The sequence below is a fragment of the Somniosus microcephalus genome, chromosome 11 (assembly GCF_052327205.1).
Source record: "Somniosus microcephalus isolate GS21.2 chromosome 11, FLI_Smic_1.0, whole genome shotgun sequence".
Classification (NCBI taxonomy): domain Eukaryota; kingdom Metazoa; phylum Chordata; class Chondrichthyes; order Squaliformes; family Somniosidae; genus Somniosus; species Somniosus microcephalus.
In genome coordinates, this window is record NC_140997.1 from 9055005 (window position 1) to 9079382 (window position 24378).

Consider the following 24378-nt stretch of genomic DNA (forward strand, 5'->3'; position numbering starts at 1 on the left):
AATGATGGGGATGTGATGAGAGGCACAGCAGGGTGAGGTTGAGCGTGACTGTACTAATGTTTCATCATCATCTAATGGGATCATTGAAAGGTTTGCGCCATTGCACCCAGGTCCTCCTGACCACATTCCTGCTTGTGCCCTCCTGTGCAATGTGCAACAAGGCTGTTTTGTTCTTCTGGGGAGGTCTCTTCTGCCCGTTGGAAGGGAAGAGAACCTCCCTGTGTGCTGTGACTCCTTCCATAAGCATATGGAGGGAGTAATGGGAGAGCCTGGGTGCAGCCATGTACCTTTGTGCAGTGCTTGTCGGTGTTTGCACCTCAATGCTGCAGAACATTGACAGCACAACTGTCAAAATGATTGTGGACATGGTCCCTTTAAGGAAACGGGCTGATGACGCGTCATCAAATTACATCATCAGACCCGCTTCCTACTAATTGGCCGGGAACCTCGCAGGGCTGGCTTAACGAGCCCCATCAACGTAAAATCTTGTTGGAGGCTGGGATCGAGACAGATGCAGGGTCTACACATGCCACGGATGTTACTCGCCCCTGACCCGCCGAGGTTGGAAAAATCCAGCCCATAGTGACTGGACAAGTTGTCACTGACTGTGGAACAGAAGGGGTGGGAAATATAAAAAATCGTCTGGTTCTGGAGGAACGAAAAGTGTGCAAAGGGACACAGGCTGGAGGAGAGCACAGAGGCAGTGAGGGACAAGGCAATAGTGAGATTTGAAGTTTAGCAATGAGGATTTCAAGTCAATTGCCTGGGGCCGGAAAACCCAGTGTAGCTTGAAAAGGAAGGCGATGTGGGCGGGAACATGGGCTGTGGTGTTGTGCATGTTTCACTCAGAAAGGTGTCTCTAACTAATCACTGGTGCATAAGAAATAGGAGCAGGAGTAGGCCATTCGGCCCCTCAAGCCTGCTCCGCCATTCAATACCATCGTGGCTGATCTGATCTTGGCCTCAACTCCACTTTCCTGCCCGCTCCCCATAACCCTTGACTCCCCTGTTTTTCAAAAATCTGTCCATCTCTGCCTTGAATATATTCAATGACCCAGCCTCCACAGCTCTCTGGGGTAGAGAATTCCAAAGATTCACGACCCTCTGAGAGAAGAAATTCCTCCTCATCTCCATTTTAAAAGGGTGACCCCTTATTCTGAAACTATGCCCCCTAGTTCTAGATTCCCCCCACGAGGGGAAACATCCTCTCTGCATCTGCCCTGTCCAGCTCCCTCAGAATCTTTTATGTTTCAAAAAGAACCCCTCTCATTCTTCTAAACTCCAATGAGTATAGGCCCAACCTGCTCAACCTTTCCTCATAAGACAACCCCTTCAACTCCGGAATCAACCTAGTGAACTTTCTCTGAACTGCCTCCAATGCAAGTATATCCTTCCTTAAATAAGGAGACCAAAACCGTATGCAGTACTCTAGGTGTGGTCTCACCAATGCCCTGTATAGTTGTAGCAAGACTTCCCTACTGTTATACTCCAAACCCCTTGCAATAAAGGCCAATATTCCATTTGCCTTCTAATTACTTGCTATATCTGCATGCTAACTTTTTGTATTAAATGTATGAGGACACCCAGATCCCTCTGTACCACAGCATTCTGTAGAGTCTCTCCAGTTAAATAACATTTTGCTTTTTTATTCTTCCTACCAAAGTGGTTAACCTCACATTTTCCCACATTATACTCCATCTGCCAAATTTTTGCCCACTCACTTAGCCTATCTATATCCCTTTGCAGACTCTTTGTGTACTCCTCACAATTTGCTTTCCCACCTATCTTTGTATTGTCAGCAAATTTGGCAACAGTACAATTGGTCCCTTCATTCAAGTCATTAATATAGATTGTAAATAGTTGAGGCCTCAGCACTGATCCCTGTGGCACCCCACTAGTTACAGCTTGCCAACCTGAAGATTACCCATTTATTCCGACTTTCTGTTAGTTAGCCAATCCTCTATCCAATCTAATATATTACCCCCAACACCGTGAGCTCTTATCTTATGCAGTAACCTTTTATGCGGCACCTTATCGAATGCCTTCTGGAAATCCAAATGCACTACATCTACTGGTTCCCCTTTATCCACCCTGCTCGTTACATCCTCAAAGAACTCATAAAACCACGTTGACTCTACTTGATTGTATTACGATTTTCTAAATGTCCTGCTACTACTTCCTTAATAATGGATTCCAGCATTTTGCCAATGACAGATGTTAGGTTAACTGGCCTATAGTTTCCTGCTTTCTGTCTCCCTCCTTTCTTGAATATGGGCGTTATATTTGCGGTTTTCCAATCCGCTGGGACCATTCCAGAATCCAGGGAATTTTGGTAGATTACAAGCAATGCATCCACTATCTCTGCAGCCACTTCTTTTAAGACCCTAGGATGCAGGCCATCAGGTCCAGGGGACTTGTCAGCCTTTAGTCCCATTAGTTTGCCAAGTACTTTTTCTCTAGTGATAGTGATTGTTTTAAGTTCCTCCCTCCCTTTTGCCCCTTGATTATCTACTATTATTGGGATGCTTTTAGTGTCTTGTACCGTGAAGACAGATACAAAATATTTGTTCTAAGTTTCTGCCATTTCCCTGTTTCCCATTATTGATTCCCCAGTCTCATCCTCTAAGGGACCAATGTTTACTTTAGCTACTCTCTTCCTTTTTATATACCTGCAGAAGCTCTTACTGTCTTTTTTTTTATATTTCTTGCTAGTTTACTCTCATAATCTATTTTAGAGTCATGGGAGAAATTCGGTGGAGCCGCAAACGGGGCGGCAAGCTCGCCTGGGCGCCGGAATTAGCACAGCAATCGGAGCAGTTACGACCGCCGGAAATTCAGCTTGAACGCCCCAAGAGGGACACGGGGCGAGGCTCGAGGCGCTCCGCGTCCCTCTTGGGGCACTGAAACTGAATATCGCAGCGCACGGCGGTACTGCAGGCCTTCCTCCCATTCTTAAGGGGGAGGGGCCTGCACCAGCACGATCAGAGATCGCGAGTGCCGGCAAAAGAGCCCGGCACCGAGGAGAAGTGCCAGGCTCTCGGATAACAGCTGGCACTGCCGCGGGGGGAGATCAGGAGGCCGGGGACGGAGGTGCTGGCAGGCGGCCGCCGAAAAAAAAACGGCCGCCCCGCACCTCCACCTTAATTTGCGCCATTGCCGCCACAGGTAGGCCCCGTGAACCGGGCGCGAGTTGCGAATGGCGCTACAGAGTCGGGCACTACCGAATATCGAGATCGGGGTGTTGCGCACACCGATGACGTCATCGGTGGCGGCGCAGCGCAACAGGCTAACGCCGCCATTAGCGCCACAGCTAAATATCGCGGGAGGCGTGGCCAGTGGCGCTAAAGCCACCGAGTGCCCTCTTTAGGTGCTAACTGGTGGCGCAGCCCACCGAATTTCTAGGCCATAGAGTCATAACAGCACAGAAGGAGGCCATTCAGCCCATCGAGTCCATGTATTATGTTTTTAGTCATCCTTTGCTGGCGCGTGCTGCAAGTCTTTTGGACTGTGCTGTCTTTAAGACATGCTGCTGAATTGTATTTAAATATCTTGTGGCAGGCTTTGTCACTTTTTTGTTTTCTTTTTAAAAGGCCAAGAGTACTGATTGCAAATGAAACAAGGGGTAGTCAGTTGAAACTAGTAACAGTTTCAACACCATTGTCCATATAATGACCTTTATTTATATTTAATTCTGTAATCTTACAGTAATTTGACCATTATGAAATTTCATATTGTACTATTTTTTGCAATATCTCTGTGTTGGGAATTTATAAAGTTTCAGGAAAGGAAACCATATCGAGAGATTTCTGTACTGTGTCAAGAAATGCAGCAGAGGAAACTAAAGGTGACTAAAATGTGATGTGTGCGTTTTGTTTCTGGTTTAGATTGAGAAGCGCATGGACACAATGAGAATGATTTCCCATAATACCCACAAGAGACTGGCTGCATGTTTGCAGGTTCAGCAGGGCACAGAAGTGGAGAAACGACATGTAAGTAATACTGTCACACTGAATGACTAGAGTGTGGCAAAAGCGATGTGCCCACTGGTATTTTGCCCTAATTATTTTGAGCAAAATTCAGAAAGTGTTCATGAATATGAGCTGCATTTCAATTCATTGTTCAAATATATTTTAATCCTGACCCTCCAAAAAACAGGAACCCAATTCAGTTACACAGTGAGTTACCCTTACTCTACTGAATAAATGGGGGCCGAAGATAATGTATTTGGTCATCCTAATGTTTAATGGGAGGAAATTTTGCCTCATCCAGTACTGGATGTTGGACAAGCAGCCTGACAACACAGAGGCAGTGGAGGGATCGAGAGAGGTGGTGAGGTAGAGCTAGGTGTTATCAGCGTACATGTGGAACCTGATGTCATGTCTGATATTGCCGAGGGGCAGCATGTAGGTGAGAAATGGGAGGAACCAAAGAATCGATCCTTGAGGGAATCGGTGGTAATGGTACGGGGGCAAAAAGAGAAGCTATTGCAAGTGATTCTCTGGCTACAACTGGAACCAGGCGAGGGCACTCGCATTCAGCTGGACAATGCAGGAGAGGCGTTGGAGGAGGATGGTCTGGTCAATCATGTCAAATGCTGTAGACGGGTCAAGAAGGATATGGAGGGCTGGTGCACCACGGTCACAGGCACCAAGGATGTCACTGTGCTAAGGGCAGAAACTTGATTGGAGAGGTTCAAATGTGGAGTTGAGGGAAAGATGGGCACGAATTTGGGTGACGACAACACGTTCAAGGCATTTGGAGAGGAAAGGGAGGCTGGAGATGACTGGGTAGTTTCAAGTACAGACGGTTCAAGGGTGGATTTTTTGAGAGGGAGGGGGACAGTACATGCATAGAGGGAACCATTCAAAATATCAGCTAACGTGGATGCCAAGAAGGAAAGTTGGGTGGTCAGTTTACTGGGATAGAACTGAGAGCAGGACTTGGGTCCCATGAACAAGATGAGCTTGGCGAGGGCATGAGGGGGAGATTGGAGAGAAACTAGAGAAATGTGTGGGATCAGGGCTCGGGCTACGGCATGGAGGAAACTTGGAGAAAACATACCTGCGGGCATGGGGAAAGGAGAAATGTGGCAGAGGCAACCGAGCGGATGGTCTCAGTCTTGGTGACAGAGGTCCATAAGCTCCTTGCACTTGTTATTAGAGGTGAGGGTGGAAGGAGTAGGTGAGAGGGGTTTAAGGAGATGGTTGGTAGTGGGGAAAAGAAGCCAGGGATAATCTTTGCATTCCAGGATGATCCTGAAGTAATGAGCAGTATTGGCAGAGGAGAACAACACCTGAAAGCTTCATGTGGTCCAGCCAGATCTGGCAATAAATGGCTAAACCATTTGTATACCATATACATTCAAGTCTGCCCCCTTGGCAATAATGGGGGGGAAGATAGGTGCTGTACTGGGGCTACGACCAAGGTAGGAGAGAGTAAGGGTTTTGCTGGGGACAAAGGCATTAAAGGTGGAGGTGAGGGTGTGATTGAGCAGATAGATAGCTGTAGACGTATCAAGGTGATTGGAGGACCAAAGGCTAGATAGCTGGGTGTTTAAACATACAGTTGTAAATTACTTGGGATTCTTTCAGGGAAATGAGGTTGTAAGGGGATGCGAGTGGTGAGGGATACACGCACCAGATCAGAGATAGCTTTGTCTGTGATTCAGATGATGGGAGTACGGAGGCCACGTGAGATGGCAAGGTCAAGAGGGTGCTCGTGAATATGGGTAGGAAAGTTTATGCGGAGGTTAAGGGAGGAGAGGAGGGCAGTGAACTCTGAGGAAAGAGGGCAAGGTGAGTTGAGAAACTCAATACAGTTACACAGCTAATAACTCCTACCTTGCTGAATAAACTGTAACTCAGTACAGTTACATGGTGAATGACTCTTACCATGCTGAATAAATAACTACAGTTACATCATAATACTATCTAAATACCTTCCACAGTGTTTGCTGCTGCCCAGCTTCATGTACTGTGACACATTTCAGCTGTCAAAATGCATATTATCTCTGACACAAATCCCTTGTGCTGAAGATTTGAAAATGGAATTGGAGAAATGTATATATGCCCATAAGATCATCACTCACTCACAAAATTAAAAGCACAGTTCTAAATATTCTAGTATTCAGTCCAAAATCTCTTGATGGTTTTGCTTCAGTTAATGTGTACAGAGAGTTAATTGTGGGACGACTGCAGTGTGAAGTCAGCAGCAATTTGCCAAAACCTCAATAAAACTGTCAAAGTTGAAGTAATTGATCTCAAACATTCTTCCACAATTATTTGAAATGTTATTTCTTTTTTTAATGTTAACAGAAAAAGTTGCCTCTTATGGCCCTCTCCCAAAGCATGCAGGAAGGACTTGCCTACTTGGGGGACGACACTCTTATTGTGTAAGTACAAGTTCCATAAGTGAGTCATAACGGCACAGAAGGAGACCATTTAGCCAATCGAGTCCGTGCCGGCTCTCTGTAGAGCAATCCAGTCAGTCCCATTCCCCCGCCCTATCCCCGTAGCCCTGCAAGTTTATTTCCCTCAAGTGCCTATCTAGTCTCCCCTTGAAAACATTGAGTGTCTCCGCTTCCACCACATCCGTCGGCAGCGAGTTCCAGGTCCTCACCACTCGCTGCGTAAAAAAGTTTTTCCTCACGTACCCCCTGTATCTCTTGCCCAAAACCTTAAATCTGTGTCCCCTAGTCCTTGTACTATCAACTAGTGGGAACAGCCTTTCCCCATCTAGCCTATCCAAATCCGTCATAATCTTGTACACCTCTATCAAATCACCCCTCAACCTCCTTTGCTCTGATGAAAACAAATCCAGCTTCTCCAACCTGTCCTTGTAGCTAAGATCCCCCATCCCCGGAACCATTCTGGTGAATCTCCTCTGCACCCTCTCGAGGGCCTTCACATCCTTCCTAAAGTGTGGTGAACAGAACTGGACGCAATACTCCAGTTGTGGCCTAACCAGCGCTTTCTAAAGGTTCAGCATAACTTCTCTACTTTTGTACTCAATACCTCTATTTCTGAAGCCCAAGATCCCATATGCTTTGCTAACCACTCTCTCCATATGTCCCGCCACCTTCAGGGACCTATGCACATTAACTCCCAGGTCCCTCTGTCCCTGCACAAACTCTAAAACTGTGCCATTAAGTGTATATTGCCTCTCCCTGTTCCTTCTGCCAAAATGCATCACCTCACACTTCTCTGTATTAAATTCCATCTGCCACTTGTCTGCCCATTCTGCTAGCCTTTCTATGTCCTGTTGCAGTCGCTTGGTATCATCCTCACTGTTTGGCACACCCCCAAGTTTGGTGTCATCGGCAAATTTAGAAATTCTACTCTGTATTCCAATATCCAGGTCATTTAAGCAGTGGCCCCAGCATTGACCCTTGGGGAACACCACTGTCTACCATCCTCCAGTCTGAAAAACAGCCATTTACCACAACTCGCTGTTTTCTGTCCTTAAGCCAATTCCTTATTCAAGCTGCCACTGACCCACCTATTCCATGAGCCTCAATTTTGTTAACCAGCCTTCTATGTGGTACTTTGTCAAACGCCTTCCCAACATCCATTGCATTCCCTTCATCAATCCTCCCTGATACTTCATCAAAAAATTCAATTAGATTAGTCAAACACGATCGGCCTTTTACAAATCCTTAATTAGCTTAAAGTATCCAAGTATCCGTTAATTTATTCCTTGATTATTGTTTCTAAAACTTTACCCACCACTGATGTTAAACTGACCGGCCTGTAGTTACTAGAATTGTCCTTACACCCTTTCTTGAACAATGGTGTCACATTTGCCATTTTTCAATCCTCAGGCACCTCCCCCGCATCTAGGGAAAATTTGGAAATTATGGCAAGCCCTTCTGCTATCTCCTCCCCCAATTCCCTTTGCAACCTGGGATGCAAGCCATCTGGACCAGGTAACTTATCCACTCAAAGCATACCCAGCCTTTCTAGTACATCCTATCTATCAATTTTCACCCCTTCCATTGCTTCTACCTTTTCCACTTCTACCGATATTTTGTCAGCATCCACCTCCTTAGTAAACACCAATACAAAGTACTCATTGAGTATTCTAGCCTTGCCCTGCGCCTCTAAGCATATATCACCTTCTTTGTCTCTAATAGGCCCCACCCCGCCTCTTCTACCGGCATGTAAACAGTAAGCGGGTAGTAAGATTTTGGGGTTCCCTTTGATATTAACCGCCATTCTACTCTCATATTCTCTGTTGACCATCTTGGAGCTGTTTTTATGCTAAGAGGAAAAACAACAAGCGCAGGAAATCTGAAATTAAACAGAAATTGCCGGAAAAACGCAGAACATCAGTCAGTTTCTAAAGAGAAAGGACAGATTGATGTGTCGGGGTTTTGATGAAGGACACATGCACACCCCGCCACAAACCCCCCCCCCCCCCCCCCCCCCAAAAAAAATACTATCTATCTCTTTTTCAATTACAAATGTTAACTGACCTGCTGTGTATTCCAGCAATTTTGATTTTATGTAAAATCTCTTGCTTGTAGTGTTTAAAAGTACTGCGGATATTCTGTACTGCTGAATGCCCCCTTTGCTATAAATGCTGTGGTCCCCTGTGGCCTGTGGCAGTACATTTACTCTGGTTCTTTTATACAATGGACTGATATGTTCTTGGGTATTTTTTTTAGACTTTCTCCTCTCCTGAAAGTGCTGACTGGTGGTGGGATATAGCTCCACAGGTACCAGCAGCCTGTTAGCACCTCGCCAAAGTGGCAGATGATTTGACTGGACCGGGAGCGGTTACAGGCGAGCCTGATACCCACATGTAGACACTTTCCAGCTGGGGTCATTAGATAGTAATAGGAGTGGGAGCCATGATTGATTTTTCCTTCCATAGCCCATGAATCACCGAGACCAATTATAGAGCCCTGCTGCCACTGGCTGACTTTAGCTAACTCCATACTGACTGTCAGCTGAACCCACTACCTTCTGGTCAGTGTGGCTCAGTTTACATGTTGCTCGAGCCATCGAGGGAGCCCTACATTTGCAGTTTTGGATTGAAAAGTGCAGGCCCTTAATTTGATTTTACTGCTGCAAATTAAATTATATAAGAACATAAGACTTAGGAGCAGGAGGAGGTCATTCTGCCCCTCGAGTCTGCTCCGCCATTCAATAAAATCATGGCTGATCTGATCTTGGCCTCAACTCCACTTCCCTGCCCACTCCCCATAACCCTTGACTCCCTTACCTTTCAAAAATCTGTCTATCTCCTCCTTAAATATATTCAATGACCCAGCCTCCACAGCTCTCTGGGGAAGAGCATTTCAAAGATTCACAACCCTCTGAGAGAAGAAATTCCTCCTCATTTCCGATTTAAAAGGGCTTTTCCTTATTCTGAAATTATGCCCCGTAGTTCTAGATTCCCCCACAAGGGGAAACATCCTCTCTGCATCTACCCTGTCAAGCCCCTTCAGAATCTTGTATGTTTCAATAAGATCCCCTCTCATTCTCCTAAACTCCAATGAGTATCGGCTCAACCTTTCTTCATAAGACAACCCCTTCATCTCCGGAATCAACCTCGTGAACCTTCTCTGAACTGCCTCCAATGCAAGTATATCCTTCCTTAAATAAGGAGACCAAAACTGTACGCAGTACTCCAGGTGTGGTCTCACCAACGCCCTGTACAGTTGTAACAGGACTTCCCTACTTTTATACTCCATTCCCTTTGCAATAAAGGCCAACATTCCATTTGCCTTCCTAATTACTTGCTGTACCTGCATGCTAACTTTTTTTGTGATTCATGTACAAGGACCCCCAAATACCCCTCTACTTCAGCATTTTGTAATCTCTCCCTATTTAAATAATGTAGACCACTCCCACCAGTGATTTCTTACCCTTATTATTTCTTATCTCCACCCAAACTGATTCTACATCTTGATCTTCTAAGCCAATATAATTTCTCACTTCTTCTTGGGCAATCCCTCGGAACCGAGGATGACTTGCTTCCGCGCTAAAAATGAGTTCTCGGGTGACTGATGAGTCCAATGCGGGACCTACAGTCTCTGTCACAGGTGGGGCAGACGGTGGTTGAAGGGGCGGGTGGGTGGGGTGCTTGGGTTGACGTGTGCCCCTTGTGCTGTTTGCGCTTCGCTTCCGCTTGCTCCCGGTGAAGAGACTCGAGGTGTTCGACGCCTTCCGGGATGCTTCTCCTCCCTTTGTGCGGTTTTGGGCCAGGGATTCCCAGGTGTCGGTGGGGATGTTGCACTTTTTCAAGGAGGCTTTGAGGGTGTCCTTGAAGCGTTTCCTCTGCCCACCTGGGGCTCTCCTGCCGTGCTGGAGCTCCGAGTAGAGCGTTTGTTTTGGGAGTCTCGTATTGGGCATGTGGACAATGTGACCCGTCCATCGGAGCTGATCGAGCGTGGTCAAAGCTTCGATGCTGGGGATGTTGGCCTGAGCGAGAACACTGACGTTGGTACGCCTATCCTGCCAATGGATTTGCAGGATCTTGTGGAGGCAGCGTTGGTGGTACCTCTCCAGTGCTTTGAGGTGCCTGCTGCACATGGTCCATGTCTCTGAAGCATACAGCAGGGCGGGTATCACTGCTGCTCTGTAGACCATGAGCTTAGTGCCGGGTTTGAGGTCCTGGTCTTCAAACAGTCTCTTCCTCAGGTGACCAAATACTGCACTGGCACACGGAAGGCAGTGTTGGACTTCATCATCGACGTCTGCCCTTGTTGACAGTAGGCTCCCGAGGTTTGGAAAGTGGTCCACGTTGTCCAAGGCCTTGTCGTGGATTTTGATAATCAGGGGCCAGTACTGTGTGGCGGAGGCAGCTTGGTAGAGGACCTTTGTCTTGCAGATGTTTAGTGTAAGACCCATGCTGTTGTACGCTTCGGTGAAGGTGTTGACGATGGTTTGGAGTTCGACCTCTGAGTGTGCGCAGACGCAAGAGTCGTCTGCATACTGTAATTCGATGACAACTGATTCTACGCTTTGATCTTCTGAGCCAATATCATTTCTCATTACTACACTGATCTCATCCCTTATTAACAGAGCTACACCACCTCCTTTTCCTTTCTGCCTATCCTTACGAAATGGCAAATACCCCTGAATATTCAGTTCCCAGCCTTGGTCACCTTGCAACCACGTCTCTGTAATGGCTATCAGATCATACCCATTAATTTCTATTTGTGCTGTCAACTCATCTATCTTGTTACGAATGCTGCGTGCATTCAGATATAGAGCTTTTAATTTTGTCTTTTTACCATTTTTTCCTACTTTGACCCCTCTTTCTGATGCACTCATATGTGTTTACACTCTGTCCCTTCCTGTCATACTCTGTTTATCATTACCCCTATCGCTGCCCTGCACTTTTGCCGTCTCATTTTTCTTTGACTTTTTTAATTTTCGTTCAGCGGATCCCTCCCAGCAGCTCCCCCCCCCCCCCCCCCCCAAAATACTATTTAGTTTAAAGCCCAATCTGCAGTTCTGGTTATTCGATTTGCCAGGACACTGGTCCCAGCCTGGTTCAAATGAAGCCCGTCTTGACGGAACAGCTCCCTCTTATCCCAGTACTGGTGCCAGTGCCCCAGGAATCGAAACCCATTTCTCCCACACCAATCTTTGAGCCACTTGTTCATCTCTCTGATCTTATTGACCCTGTGCCAATTTGCACGTGGCTCAGGTAGTAATCCAGAGATTATTACCTTTGTGGTTCTGCTTTTTAATTTAGCCCCTAGCTGCTCATACTCCCTCAGCAGGACCTCTTTCTTTGTCCTACCTATGTCGTTGGTACCTACATGGACCACGACAATTGGATCTTTCCCCTCCCACTCTAAGTTCCTTTCCAGCCCAGAGGAGATGTCCTTTACCCTGGCATCGGGCAGGCAACGCCGCCTTCGGAACTCACGCTCTTGGCTGCAGAGAACAGTATCTATCCCCCTAACTACACTGTCCCCTACCACTACCACATTTCTTTTTGCTCCCCCTCACTTGAATGGCTCCCTGTACCACGGTGCTGTGGTCAGTTTGCTCATCCTCCCTGCAGTCCCTGCTCTCACCCACACAGAGAGTAAGAACCTCGTAACTGTTGGACTAGAGCAAGGGCTGAGGCTCCTCCACCACTACCTCCTGGGTCCCCATACCTGCCTCGCTCATAGTTACACCCACCTGTCCCTGACCACGGACCAAATTTGAATGAATTAATCTAAGGGGTGTGACTGCCTCCTGGAACACAGCATCCAGGTAACTCTTCCCCCTCCCTGATGTGTCGCAGTGTTTGAAGCTCGGACTCCAGCTCATCAACACGGAGCCGAAGTTCCTCGAGCAACCAACACTTACTGCAAATGTGGTCGCCGTGGATCTCAGTGGTGTCCACCAGCTCCCACATGTTGCAGCAGTAACACATCGCCTGCCCTGCCATCTCTAATGTATTTAATTAATTAAATGTTTAAGTTTTGAACATTCCAGAAAAAGAGAGAAATACTGACCAACCAATCACTTCCCTGCTTTCCTGTGATATCCCACTTGGATATTTTTTTCTTTCACAGGTCCCGCTCAGGTCCGCTGCCTCTGCTCACGGGCCTTGCTTTGCCACGCTTTATTTTCTCCGCCTCCGCTCTCGCTCCCGCTCCGGTCTGCTGTCTCCGCTAATATTCCACAGTCACTAATCCTGGGACACTTTGTGTGAGAGTGGGAATGTAATTCATGTGCATTTGAAACTGCAACTCAAAATTCAGTACTCAAAAGATAAGTAACACAATTCCTTAACATTTTAAAATGTTGATACTTAGACTCAGGATTATCTCTGTTCAGGTTACAAATGGATGTTGCTTAACTTCTTTATCTAACATAATCTGTATTTTATAATTAAAACTAATTTATAAAGTTGTTATTTCCATTAATCTTCACCACCCTGCCCCCCCACAAATTTTGCTATTGCTATCCTCTGTAAAAAGGGTAGGGCACTCCCACTGCTCTCCTTGTATTCCATAGTTTTTCACCCAACTGGAAGAAAGGATCTCTTCCTGGCAGTGATTCAACTGATGCTCATAGACTAGAACCAATTAACAAAGCATCAGCTGTGTCCGTGTTCGAGCATCTGATGGATCTCTGGGATCTCAGTACGCTGGGGGAGAAATTGGCTAATCCGCAAAAACGGCCGCGCCCGTTCATTGCATTGCAGGCAGCACATTAAACTCGTGGGACAGGATTTTCATTGGGCCGTGGAGGCGGGATTGGAGGCGTGTGGGGGGTTAAAATCGTGAAATCGGGGGGCACGAACCCAACCTGCCTCCATGCCAGTTTCAAAGGAGGCGGTAACCCTACCTGTGCTGGGAGCCGCCTCCCCGAGGTGGGAAGGGGATTAGTGCCAATTAACTGCCTGTTAACAGGTAGTTAACAGGCAGTTTTTAGCCTAATCCCTACTTTTATTCCTGAAGTGTGGGATTCCCGACGGCTCCAAACCACGCCAAGTTAGCGAGGCGGGCCGTCGGGATGAAGGGCTTGGAGGGTTCGAGATGTCCGGTGTTCAGGTGAGTGATGGGTGCATGAGTGCAGAGGTAAGTGTGTTTGGTGTGTGTAAAGTGTTTAAAGAAGTTTTACTTACCTTTACAGCCTTCCTTCCTTCAGGTCTCGGGAGTCCCTCATCTCACCGGCACAGAAAGCAGAATGGCCGCGATCTGTCAAAAATTGCAGCATTCAGCTTTCTGTTCCGGGGAAATTTCTAAATTAGCCTGAGAGGAAGGAATTAACTTAGTGTACAGATTGTCAGTGTTTGACAGCTTCAAAGAGCTGTCAAACGCTGATATTTCATCTGTCAAAAGCTCTTGACAGATGAAATGTCAATCTGTGACGTCACATGTTGCCGGGTGGCCCTTAATTGGCCTGCTGAGCCCGCTGGGCAGGCTCAACAAGGTCAATCAAGTGAAAATCGCGTGGGTTGGCCACAACTCGATGGAGGCGGGATTACAACCCCAAGAGTTGCAGTCCTGCCTCCTACACGCCTCCAGCGTCAAAATCCAGCCCGTGCTGTTTTACACGATTGCTGTGTGCAGCCAACGTAGCTACCTGCACTGTTCGTTGGCTACACACATCAGCAGGGGGCCCGATATTGCAAGTGGCTAGTGCTACTTAGAGGCAGCCTGCACCTCAAAGAGGAGGTGCATTGTGGCTCTGAGAAGTGGTGGGAGTTATTTGAAAACTGAATCTGTGCTCTGATACTTTGACCAATGGCTGAACATGCGAGAGAGCATGCACCAAGGTTTTCTGACAATGCACTGGAGGTCTTGGTGGAAAAGGAGGAAAGGAGAGACATCCTGTATCTGCAGGGGGGGCAGGAGGCCCTCCAGACAGATGCTCAGGAGGCAGTGGAGGACAATGCCAGGAGTGTAGCTCCAAGAACATGGCTGCAGTGAAAGAAGGTGGTAAAGGATCTCATTAGTTTTCAAGGTGAGTGAGTTCATCTTCAAATGGCATATCCAACCAACTGCACCGCTAGCCTCATCCACTGCTCAATTCACTACACACTCCATCTACCAACAATCTCTACCAATCAGTACTCAACCCTAAAATTCATGTGCTTTACCTCGCCCTCACTCTCGCACCCACAACTCACAGCTCTCACACACTGGCAGCTATTCAACCATGACAGCCACATCACCCAAACATATTACAGGACAGACACTCACTGACACACTTCCCTCTTTCTTGCAGGAAAAAGTGGCACATGACAGCAGGCAGCAGCAAAGAACAAGAGAGGGACAAGCGCGCCTGCATGTTTTAACCCCCATGGAAGAGAACAGTGCTGGCCATCATGGGAAGGGGCTGAAGCGATTGACGATGAGGATATCAGCATACCTAATCCTCCTTCTCTCATCCCACTTCTTCATCCCTCAATCTCTTCTGACTTAGAAGCTGCAGATGGTGTAAGCACGCACTTCTTACTTTCTCCTCTCCCCTCACCACAATCCAACCCTTGTCCCTTTTTCATTTTGGATATCCAAGAGCTGGAACCTTCCCAGTCAGAGGAGAAAGAGGAAGAAGAAAGTGAAGATGAGGTCTCATCGGCACTCAATCTTACACTCTCAGCTCCCAGCGCAGATACTGACACTGAGCGTATTTTAGAGGCTAGGATAAGAGAATGGATCTGCACGTGGTGAGACAGCAGGCACGAGTGGGCAGGAGCCAGGGCCAGGGGAAAGGATGTGGCAGGAGGGCGAGGGCGCACACTAGTTCTGCTGCAGAGAGTCAGATGAGGACTTTGATGGGCCAGGCTACAGAAGAAGGCTGATTGGTGCACATAACCAAATGCGTGGATCACTGGAAAGCCTGCCAGAAAGCCTGTGCTCAATGTCAAGGAGCATGGAGGAGTTCGGCACCAACTTGGCACGAGGCTTTCCACAGAGCCCATCCTTTCCAACGTGGAATGGGTGAACACCTCCATCAGCACAACTGTGGAACCCACCATGATGCAGCATCTGATGGTCAATGTCACAGCTTCCATTAAGCACAAACAACTTCCATCAAAGGTCTGTCTGCTGCAATGGAAGCTCAGACTGCTGTCATCATAGCTCTGGATACCACTGTTCATAGGGGCTTCCAGGGCATCACAGCAGTCCATCAATCTGTTCTCCAACAGATCAGTAGGATTGCTGAGGTGCCGTCCTGGGAGAGTGGCAGTGGCTCAGTGGAGCATGAACCTGCTTTCCTTTCTCGGGATGACTGCATTCATGCTCCTACCCCTGCCACTCCGCCAGTGCCCTTGCTGTTGCCTGTCTGTCAGCCAGCCCAGGCTGCTGCAGCCCAGGCCGAAATGCTGTAGTCTGAAGCTGGGCCTTCTAGGTTCAGAGCTGCTGGAGGTCGCCCTCCAAAGCCATCTGCAGTCTCCTCAATTGGAGGTCAGCAACCTTCCACCGTACATGCTGCAGCTACTGGCAAAGCACTAGGAGAGGCCAAGGCACACGGAAGACAGGCGTTGTGGGAATGCACAAGGGTGATTAGTTTATTTTTATATGCATCATGTCCTGATTTATAAATTTGTTTTGGAATGTTTATTTTCTGGTAGTTTTTATTTTTGTGATAGAGGAAAGTTAAGGAGCGTGGGACTGGTGGGGATTGGGGAATGAGGAGGTATGGTTGAGGTTACTGGTATTGCTCATGAATAATCTGATCACGTAGAGCCCGGGCAGAAAGGGGCTGTCTACATTGTAGCCTCCCTTCCGCTTCCTGGTGCACTTCATCCACCTCCACTTCCTCCTCCTCCTCATGCTCCTCAGCTTCTCGCCTGATAGGTGGTGGCAAGGGCTGTTCCCTCATAATGGCCAGGTTGTGCAGCATGCAGCATACTACCACAAATCTTGATACCCGCTCAGCTGTGTACTGTAGGGCTCCTCCAGAGCGGTCCAGGCAGCGGAAGCATTGCTTGAGGACACCGATGGTGTGCTCTATAATATTCCTTGTGGCAACATGGCTTTCATTGTAGGTCTGCTGTGCACGTGTGTGTGTGGGTTCCACACCGGAGCCGTGAGTGGATAACCCTTGTCGCCCAGTAGCCAGCCTTTGACTTGCCGTGGTGATTCAAATACAACTGGCACAGAGGACTGCCGCAGAATGAAGGAATCGTGACTCTTGCCAGGATAACGACATTCACCTGCATGATACGCTGCCTGTGGTCGCATGCCAGATGCTCATTCAGGGAGTGGAATCCCTTTCAGTTCATGACAATTGCAGAGTTCACATGAGACGCATGCAAGGCAATGTGCATGCAGTCAGTGGCACTCAGCACCATGGGGAAGCCTGCAATCCATGCAAACCCTCATGCTTAATACACCTGCTGGCAAGAGGGAATGAGATGAAGCTGTCTCTCTCTCTACTTCAGTTTACTGCAAACTCTGAGGTGCTGCTAATATCTCCAGCAGCAGCCTGGAAGGAGCCAGACGCATAAAAATTAAGAGCCACAGTCTCCTTGACAGCCACAGGCAATGCTTTCCTTGCCCTGCTTTGAGGTTGCAGTTATGGCTGCAGCAGTTGGCTGTTGGTTTCAGTCACAACCCCTTTAGTGAAGCAAAGACGTCTCGAGCATTGGTCGTCATTGAAGTTGAGGTAAGAGAATTGCTCCCTAAAGACCCTCGGCGGATATGGCGTCCTGCTGAGATCCCGTCTCCCTCTCCTCCTCCACCTTTTCTAGCAGCTTATCCTGCTCTGCGTGGCCTCTCTTCATTCTCCCAGTCATGCTCATTGCCAAGAGTAAGGCCTACCAGGCCACCCATGTCTGGAAGCAACTTGTTTCAGCACAAGCTTTTAAATGACCAAAGAAAGTACTTCAGCACCAGCCAGACCACTCCCTATAGACTATTGAAACTTTAGGCAAGTATAGGAAAGCTCCAAAGACGCATAGAATTGCACCAGCAGCTAGAAGAAATAATCCAGCAACTAACCAGTAAGTAGTTCATGATCCCTTTAAGTAGCACTGGTGGTGGTTCCTTCATGCCATTTAACGTAATGTTCAGCTGTGTAAGGTTAAGACAGGGCACAGGTTGGAGCGTGGTGTTTGAAAATGGCACTCGGTATTATTCATTGCATCAGTTTCTTTCAAGGCAGCATTTTCTGTTGATTAATGAAGTTCCACTCTGGGTGAATCATTATAACTTTTCTGATTTTAGGATTTCCTTTTGAGTGCTATTGTGCCCAAATGAGTCAGCATTATAAAGCTCTGTTGAGGTGGAACACAATGGAACAGTAAAATCTGATGCCTGTTTCTTTTGTATCAGGGCGTTTTCAAACAAGCACTGGCCCAGAGAGTATCTGAGCATTATCCTGATGAATGTCTACAGTATTACTTTGTGCTCATAATTATGTTTGGTTTGGTTTCAGGAAATTGCTGGAAACGTGTAGTGAAGCAGAGAATAAACTGGCATTCGAGCTTGCCTGCTACGAGTCACAAATTGAGAGAGATATTCTTGATCCATTCAGTAACCTGGCCGAGGTGAGTAAACTAAGACACGGCTGAATGCTGCCCCCTTTCACTCTTTCCCACAACAATAGAGTTAAAGTTTGGTTTCTGTTTTCCCTCTAAGCCACTCGGCTTCAGGATACCCTATCACCTGTGGATGACACTCCAACTCCAGGAATATTATCAGTATACAGTCACCTTGGGACTTGAACCCATAACTTTCAGGTTGAGAGTTACCTGCATTTTCCTGCTGCTCATACAGGGAGCCAAAGTAGAACACTGTCTGGAATTGTAGCAAATACCTGTCTCACTGCAATTGCTTTTATTCATACTTTAAAAAAAAGTTGTTCTTTTTAAAGATGGAGATTCCTAACATTCAAAAGCAGAGGAAACAGTTGGCTAAACTAGTACTAGACTGGGACTCAGCAAAAATGCGGTAAGAGTTTTTAAAATTGTACTGTGACTTAATTTAATGCAATAATTACTCCCAAGTCTGTGATCAGGAGTAACATTTTTGGGGTGAAACCAGATTTTGAAGTTTTCAAGAAGTCTGTTAACCAATCATGTTTTTCATCTTTTGACACTAGCCAATGTGCCCATCAGTAACAAAACCATAGCCATTGATGACATTAACTTGAACTTGAAGTCACTGTTGATATCATATGATTATTCAAACCAAAACGAGGCCCATTTCATTAAAAATGAATGAAATGAGCTTTGAGAGATTTTGTGAAAGATGAGAAACTGAGTTTTAATGAAGTTAGACCAGGTTTAGGTCTCGTGCCTGATGGTGCTCAGGCTAGTTTGAATCTAGAGCTTCAGGGAATTGGGAACAGGTTCGAATCTGGGGCCTAAGAAAGCCGGGCACTGGTTTGACTCTGGCTTGGGGGACTGTTGCGGCTTGTTTGGGGATAGGGCCTGGTTTGGGTTTGGGACTTGAGGAAGTGGACCTGATTTGTAATTTAATTGCATGGGCCTGGTTTGTTTCAGGTATAATCAAACAAACAAAGCTGCATTTTCAGGAGCCAATTTCCAGGCAGTAACAGCAAAGATTGACTCCCTGAGGGAGGAAATGGATGAAGCTGGAAATAAAGTAGAACTGTGCAAGGTATGTTTCTATGGCAATCTGAATGCAGAAACCAACGTGTGTATTTGGATAATGGGTATTTGCTGTTTAATGCTTTTTGTATGGTTTGCATCAAACAGTTTATCCGTTCGATCTCTTGCCCGCCTCTCCGCCCCCCCCCCCCCCGGCCACGTTAGTAATTTGTTCTGAAAGTTCCTTTTGGCAATGAGGGCTGCACCAGTTCCTGGGTCCTAAGTTACAAAAGAAGACTTTCAAAAATGAACTTCTTTTCATTGCAGAAAAGATGGGCTTATTTTGGCTGTAGTTGCAGAGTGAATCTCAGATGGTTGTAGGATCACTGCTAGTTACAGGTAGGCTATCTGGGTGTTCAACCTGCTCCCAGTTACATATAGACTACAAAGTATTAACAGCACAGAAACAGGCCATTTGGCCCATCAGGTCCATGCTGGTGTTTATGCTCCACACGAGCCTCCTCCCACCCCTTTTCATCTAACCCCATCAACATATCCTTCTATTTATTCAGTGTGATTCAGTAAGGACAGGGGTAATGAGAAAGTGAAACTTAATGCAGTTACTCTCTCTGCTCTGTGGAAAGAACTTAAGCAAATGAATTGTAATTGCAGCAGTATGCTCACAGTCTATATGTTGTAGTTACATTTTGCAGGTCTAAGAGTTCATGAAGTTTCTTCCAGAAATAAATCCCATTTTTTTCCACAAAGGTTCAATAGAAAATGAGATGCGTTTTAGAGAGAAGAGGGTGTGAGGAATATGGTGAGAAGTGGGTTGAGCTATAAAAATGGTTAGTAGTGAAGTTCAGTGCCTCCTGAATTAAAATTTTGTGGATTCAGCTTTTTGTTGAAAAACCCACATTTTAATGGAAGGAATGTGGTGCCAGAGGACTGGAGGACTGCTAATGTGGTACCCTTGTTTAAAAAGGGAGAAAAGGATAGACCGAGTAATTACAGGCCAGTCAGCCTAACCTTGGTGGGAAAATTATTGGAAAGAATTCTGAAGGACAGGATAAATCTTCATTTAGAAGGACATGGATTAATCAAGGATAGTCAGCACGGATTTGCTAAGGGAAGATCGTGTCTGACAAACTTGATTGAATATTTTTTGAAGAGGTAACAAGGAGGGTAGATGAGGGTAGTGCGATTGATGTAGTGTATATGGACTTTATAAAGGCTTTTGATAAGGTTCCACATGGCAGAAGTTAAAAACCCATGGGATCCAGGGCAAAGTGTCAAGTTGGATTCAAAACTGGCTCGGAGACAGGAAGCAGAGGGTAATGGTTGATGGGTGTTTTTGTGACTGGAAAGCTGTTTCCAGTGGGGCTTTGCAGGGCTCAGTACTAGGTCCCTTGCTTTTTGTGGTATATATCAATGATCTAGACTTGAATATAGGGGGTATGATTAAGAAGTTTGCAGATGATACTAAAATCAGCTGTGTGGTTGATACTGAAGAAGGAAGCTGTAGACTGCAGGAAGATATCAATAAATTGGTCAGGTGGGCAGAACAGTGGCAAATGGAATTTGATCCGGAGAAGTGTGAGGTAATGCATTTGGGGAGGGCTAACAAGGCAAGGGAATACACATTAAATGGTAGGACACTGAGTAGTGTAGAAGAACAAAGGGACCTTGGAGTGCATGTCCACAGATCTCTGAAGGTAGCAGGCCAGGTAGATAAGGTGGTTAAGAAGGCATATGGAATGCTTGCCTTTATTAGCCGTGGCATAGAATATAAGAGCAGGGAGGTTATGCTTCAACTGTATAAACACTAGACGCACTCCTGCTCCTGGCCCACAAGCATTGCTGGAAAGGCGCATTTTCGACGCAGCAATCCTCACCTCCCTTTAGCTGAGGCCCGGGAAGCCTGGCCGGCAAGTTAAACCTTAAATGGAGATAAAATATAAAATCTGAGGCACTCGGCCTCATTAAAGTATTTAAATGAGTGGCCTGCCTCCTGGAAGTGGGTTGGCCATGTCGTCGTCGTCCTCCCCTCCGTTAAAACCGGAAGTGGACGGGTTGGGTTCGGGTTTAAGATTATTACATCCCACCCGACCCAAACCCATCAGTTTTTGGGGGTTAAAATTCCCCTCACCTGGAGGCACTGCGATGGGAGCGATTGTAAACCTCTGGGAAGGTAAGCTAGGTGGGCCGAGTGACCTCCCTCATCTGTATTCATGTTCGTTTTTGTTTTAATGAATATCAGAGGCAATTGTTTTCAAATGTGAAGGGATTAATTCTGCAACAACCAGTTTGATTTGAATCTTCTAATTTTCTATTTCATTAACAGGTAGTTTAGTAGAGCAGCTTTTAACCCCTTTCCCTCAGTACTCTGCATTATCTTGGAAGCTGTGTGTTTAGAATTCTAAAAAAAGGTATTTCCGTCCACAGGATCAACTTGCAGCGGATATGTACAACTTCATTTCTAAAGAAGGTGATTACGCAAGATATTTTGTCACGGTGAGTGATTTGCATGGTGAGTTGGCACTAACTCATTGTGTATTTAATTCTTTGTTTCATTCATTTAGCCTTAAGATTGTTGCTGCGGTTTACCAGAATTGTGTTTGATAGACTCAAGGTTACTGTTTTTGTAAGCATTGGAGCTAATGGAATTTTTGTTGACAATGTGGGTTCTGTTCTCAGTTATTAGAAGCACAAGCAGATTACCATAGAAAATCACTAGCAGTCTTAGAGCGAGTCCTCCCTACAATCCAAACCCAACAAGGTACAGTATCAGCAGCAACTAGTTGCATTTTTCCTGTATGAGCATCAGCTGTGTTTTTTTCTTCTCAATACATTACACGCTTTACTCTCTTTCTCTGTGCAATTTTATCCAACTGTGTTTTCCAACTGAGCAATCAGTCACTTCTTTTCTGATTCATTAATGAACAGCCACCAGTTGTTCTCCATTTTGATTTAATGGTGGATTAACTAGAACACTAAAAAGTGTTGATAGATTTGCTAATTATCAATAGAGAACCTTTTGAACTGTCCAGTGAAAGTGTTTTGTGTAATATGTAGGTTTTGTTCAAGTAATCTGCATGCGTAATCTGCATGCTTAATAAACAAATATTTTAAATATTACAGAGACTATATTAAGCTGGAACTTCAGGCAATCATTGCAGTGAAAGATTTCTTGTGAAGATAAAGATATCAGTTTATTTTGTTAATTGGTGAATTTATTTGCCTCTGCTTGATTTGACTCAGATACATGGACAGAGAAGCCTGCATTTGGAACTGCATTAGAAGAACACCTCAAGCGTAGTGGTCGTGAGATAGCACTCCCTATGGAGGCCTGTGTAATGATGCTCTTAGAAACTGGTATGAAAGAGGAGGTGAGTGCTGGTTGGTTAGAACATATGCGCACGTGAATGATTAATCAGAGTTCTCATTTCCATTTTAAGGAATATGACACTCCTGCATCCCAGCTCTATTTCTTTAACGATCACCATTCAATTCTAGGAATATTAGGAACAGGAGTAAACCATTCAGTTCCTCGAGCCTGCTCCGCCATTCATTTAAGTCATGGCTGATCTGCACATCAACTCCATTTTCCCGCCTTTGCTCCATGCCCTACAATACCCTTACCTAACAAAAATCTATCAATCTCAGACTTGAAAGCTCCAATTGGCCCCCAGCATCCACAGCCTTTTGGGGGAGAGCGTTCCAAATCTTTACAACCCTTTGTGTAAAAAAAAAAAAACTTCCTGATTTCACTTCCTGAACGGCCTAGCTTTAATTTTCAGATTATGTTTTTTGACAGCCGGTTCTGACAGCCACTTATATATTGGTATTCTTTAGATACAAGTGTGGTTCTGTCCTATCTCCATTTCGTGAATTGTTCTAAAAGTTTCATCTTTAGACAACTGGCTACATGATGCTGAGTTTAAAATTAGAATCTATGCAGAGGATATATAATTGTTAAAATCAATATTCTAAGTATATCAAGAGTTTTACAGCGCAGCAATACTGATCACAACTCTGATATTCTCCAGTGCTCTAATGAGCCTTGCTTCAGAACTCAAATTTTGATCAATACAACTTAGCAAGGAATTGCTTCCATTTCCTTTCCTGTTGCCACTGTTTGTTTCTCAGCCATAATCTTATGTGTCCACATTAAATGCCATTTGCCATTCACGAACCCACCTTTCCAACCTATCCTGATCCTTCTGCATTTGCTTTGCTTTCTCTAGCTCCAAATCATTTATATACATGCATGTAAACAGCAGTGGCTCCAGCACTAGAACAAGGAAGGCAGGGACCCCAGATCCCCCCCCGCAGTCAGAGAGAGAGCCAGAGTATGTTCCACTTTTGCTTTCAATCGTGTGTTTAGTTTTATCACAGGGCCTTACGCAATGTGGTTCCTGTTCAGGGAGTTGATTAAACTTACAACAGCTAGATTTTCACACTTGATGTTGAGTATTGTGTGAAGCTGGATGCAACAGCTTCAGTGATCTGGTGATATTTCAAGCACAGTTATTTCCTTAGTGTTCATTTGTTCACCCGAGTGAGTGTGTAAGGCCTCAATGGGCACGATTTAAATTTTATTAGGGACCCGCTCCAGCTGCTACTGTTGGAATGAAAATCCTTGCATAAATTTTAATATGTGTGTTAAGATTCTGAAATGTAGCTCAGAATATAAATAAATGTGGTATTAAGCTGCACGGATGGAAAGTCCTAGGTTCAGGTCTCTGCTGGTTTGGATGATCTCAGCCAGGGTGGCTTGTTGCAATGCTGCTGCTGGCCTCATCATCCCAGAGATAAAGTGGGAGTAAATGCAGCCTGGCTGGGAATGCATATGTGTACATGTTGTAGGAGAAAGGATCAGGCTTGGCTGTGATGCCTCATGGTTAAATACCCTAGCAGCACTCACTGTCTGGGCTCTCGCATGAAGGATGTTCACTCAAGGGCAGCTGCATCTGTGGAGTCATTTCCCAGCAACAAACCATCTCTTCAGGAGAGAGGAGAAAATTGGAAACCAATATAAATTATTACAATCCCGTGTAGAGTATTCACTTTGACTCTCCCAGTAAATACCCATGGGCCCAAAATTTGCTGTCAGAATAACGGCAAGGCTAATCACGCTCACCATTATTTATGCAAAAATGCCAGAGCAACTTCAGGCGAGGGCAAATGCACGATTGAACACAGATATTGAAAAGTTGCTGTCGGAGATGCAACTTAGCTTCGCGAAAACGGCATCCTGCTGTCTGGCTCACCATTGAAATGGATTGAGCGGCGTGAAGTTCCTATATTTGCACGATAGATACGATGTAAACTCGTCATCGAATGTTAACTCAAGTCATTTCAAGTCTAAGGGCCCTTTTAACAACGTGATAAGAGTTAATTACTGCCAGT

At 45.8% G+C, this 24378-nt stretch overlaps 1 protein-coding gene across 9 annotated transcripts in view; it reads left to right on the forward strand.

Annotated features, from left to right (window-relative positions):
• arhgap17a (Rho GTPase activating protein 17a) overlaps window positions 1–24378 on the forward strand; it is a 154819-nt gene that overhangs the window by 101621 nt on the left and 28820 nt on the right. For 8 of the 9 annotated variants that reach the window (XM_086000117.1, XM_086000121.1, XM_086000119.1 and 5 more), the window contains exons 3-10: window positions 3885–3989; window positions 6315–6391; window positions 17850–17961; window positions 18288–18364; window positions 18919–19036; window positions 21412–21480; window positions 21664–21745; window positions 22228–22355. In XM_086000117.1, coding sequence (XP_085856243.1) covers window positions 3885–3989; window positions 6315–6391; window positions 17850–17961; window positions 18288–18364; window positions 18919–19036; window positions 21412–21480; window positions 21664–21745; window positions 22228–22355 — 768 coding nt within the window. Of the gene's footprint in view, window positions 1–3884; window positions 3990–6314; window positions 6392–14766; window positions 14903–17849; window positions 17962–18287; window positions 18365–18918; window positions 19037–21411; window positions 21481–21663; window positions 21746–22227; window positions 22356–24378 lie in introns of those variants that run through there. The other variant, XM_086000126.1, reaches the window with a different exon arrangement.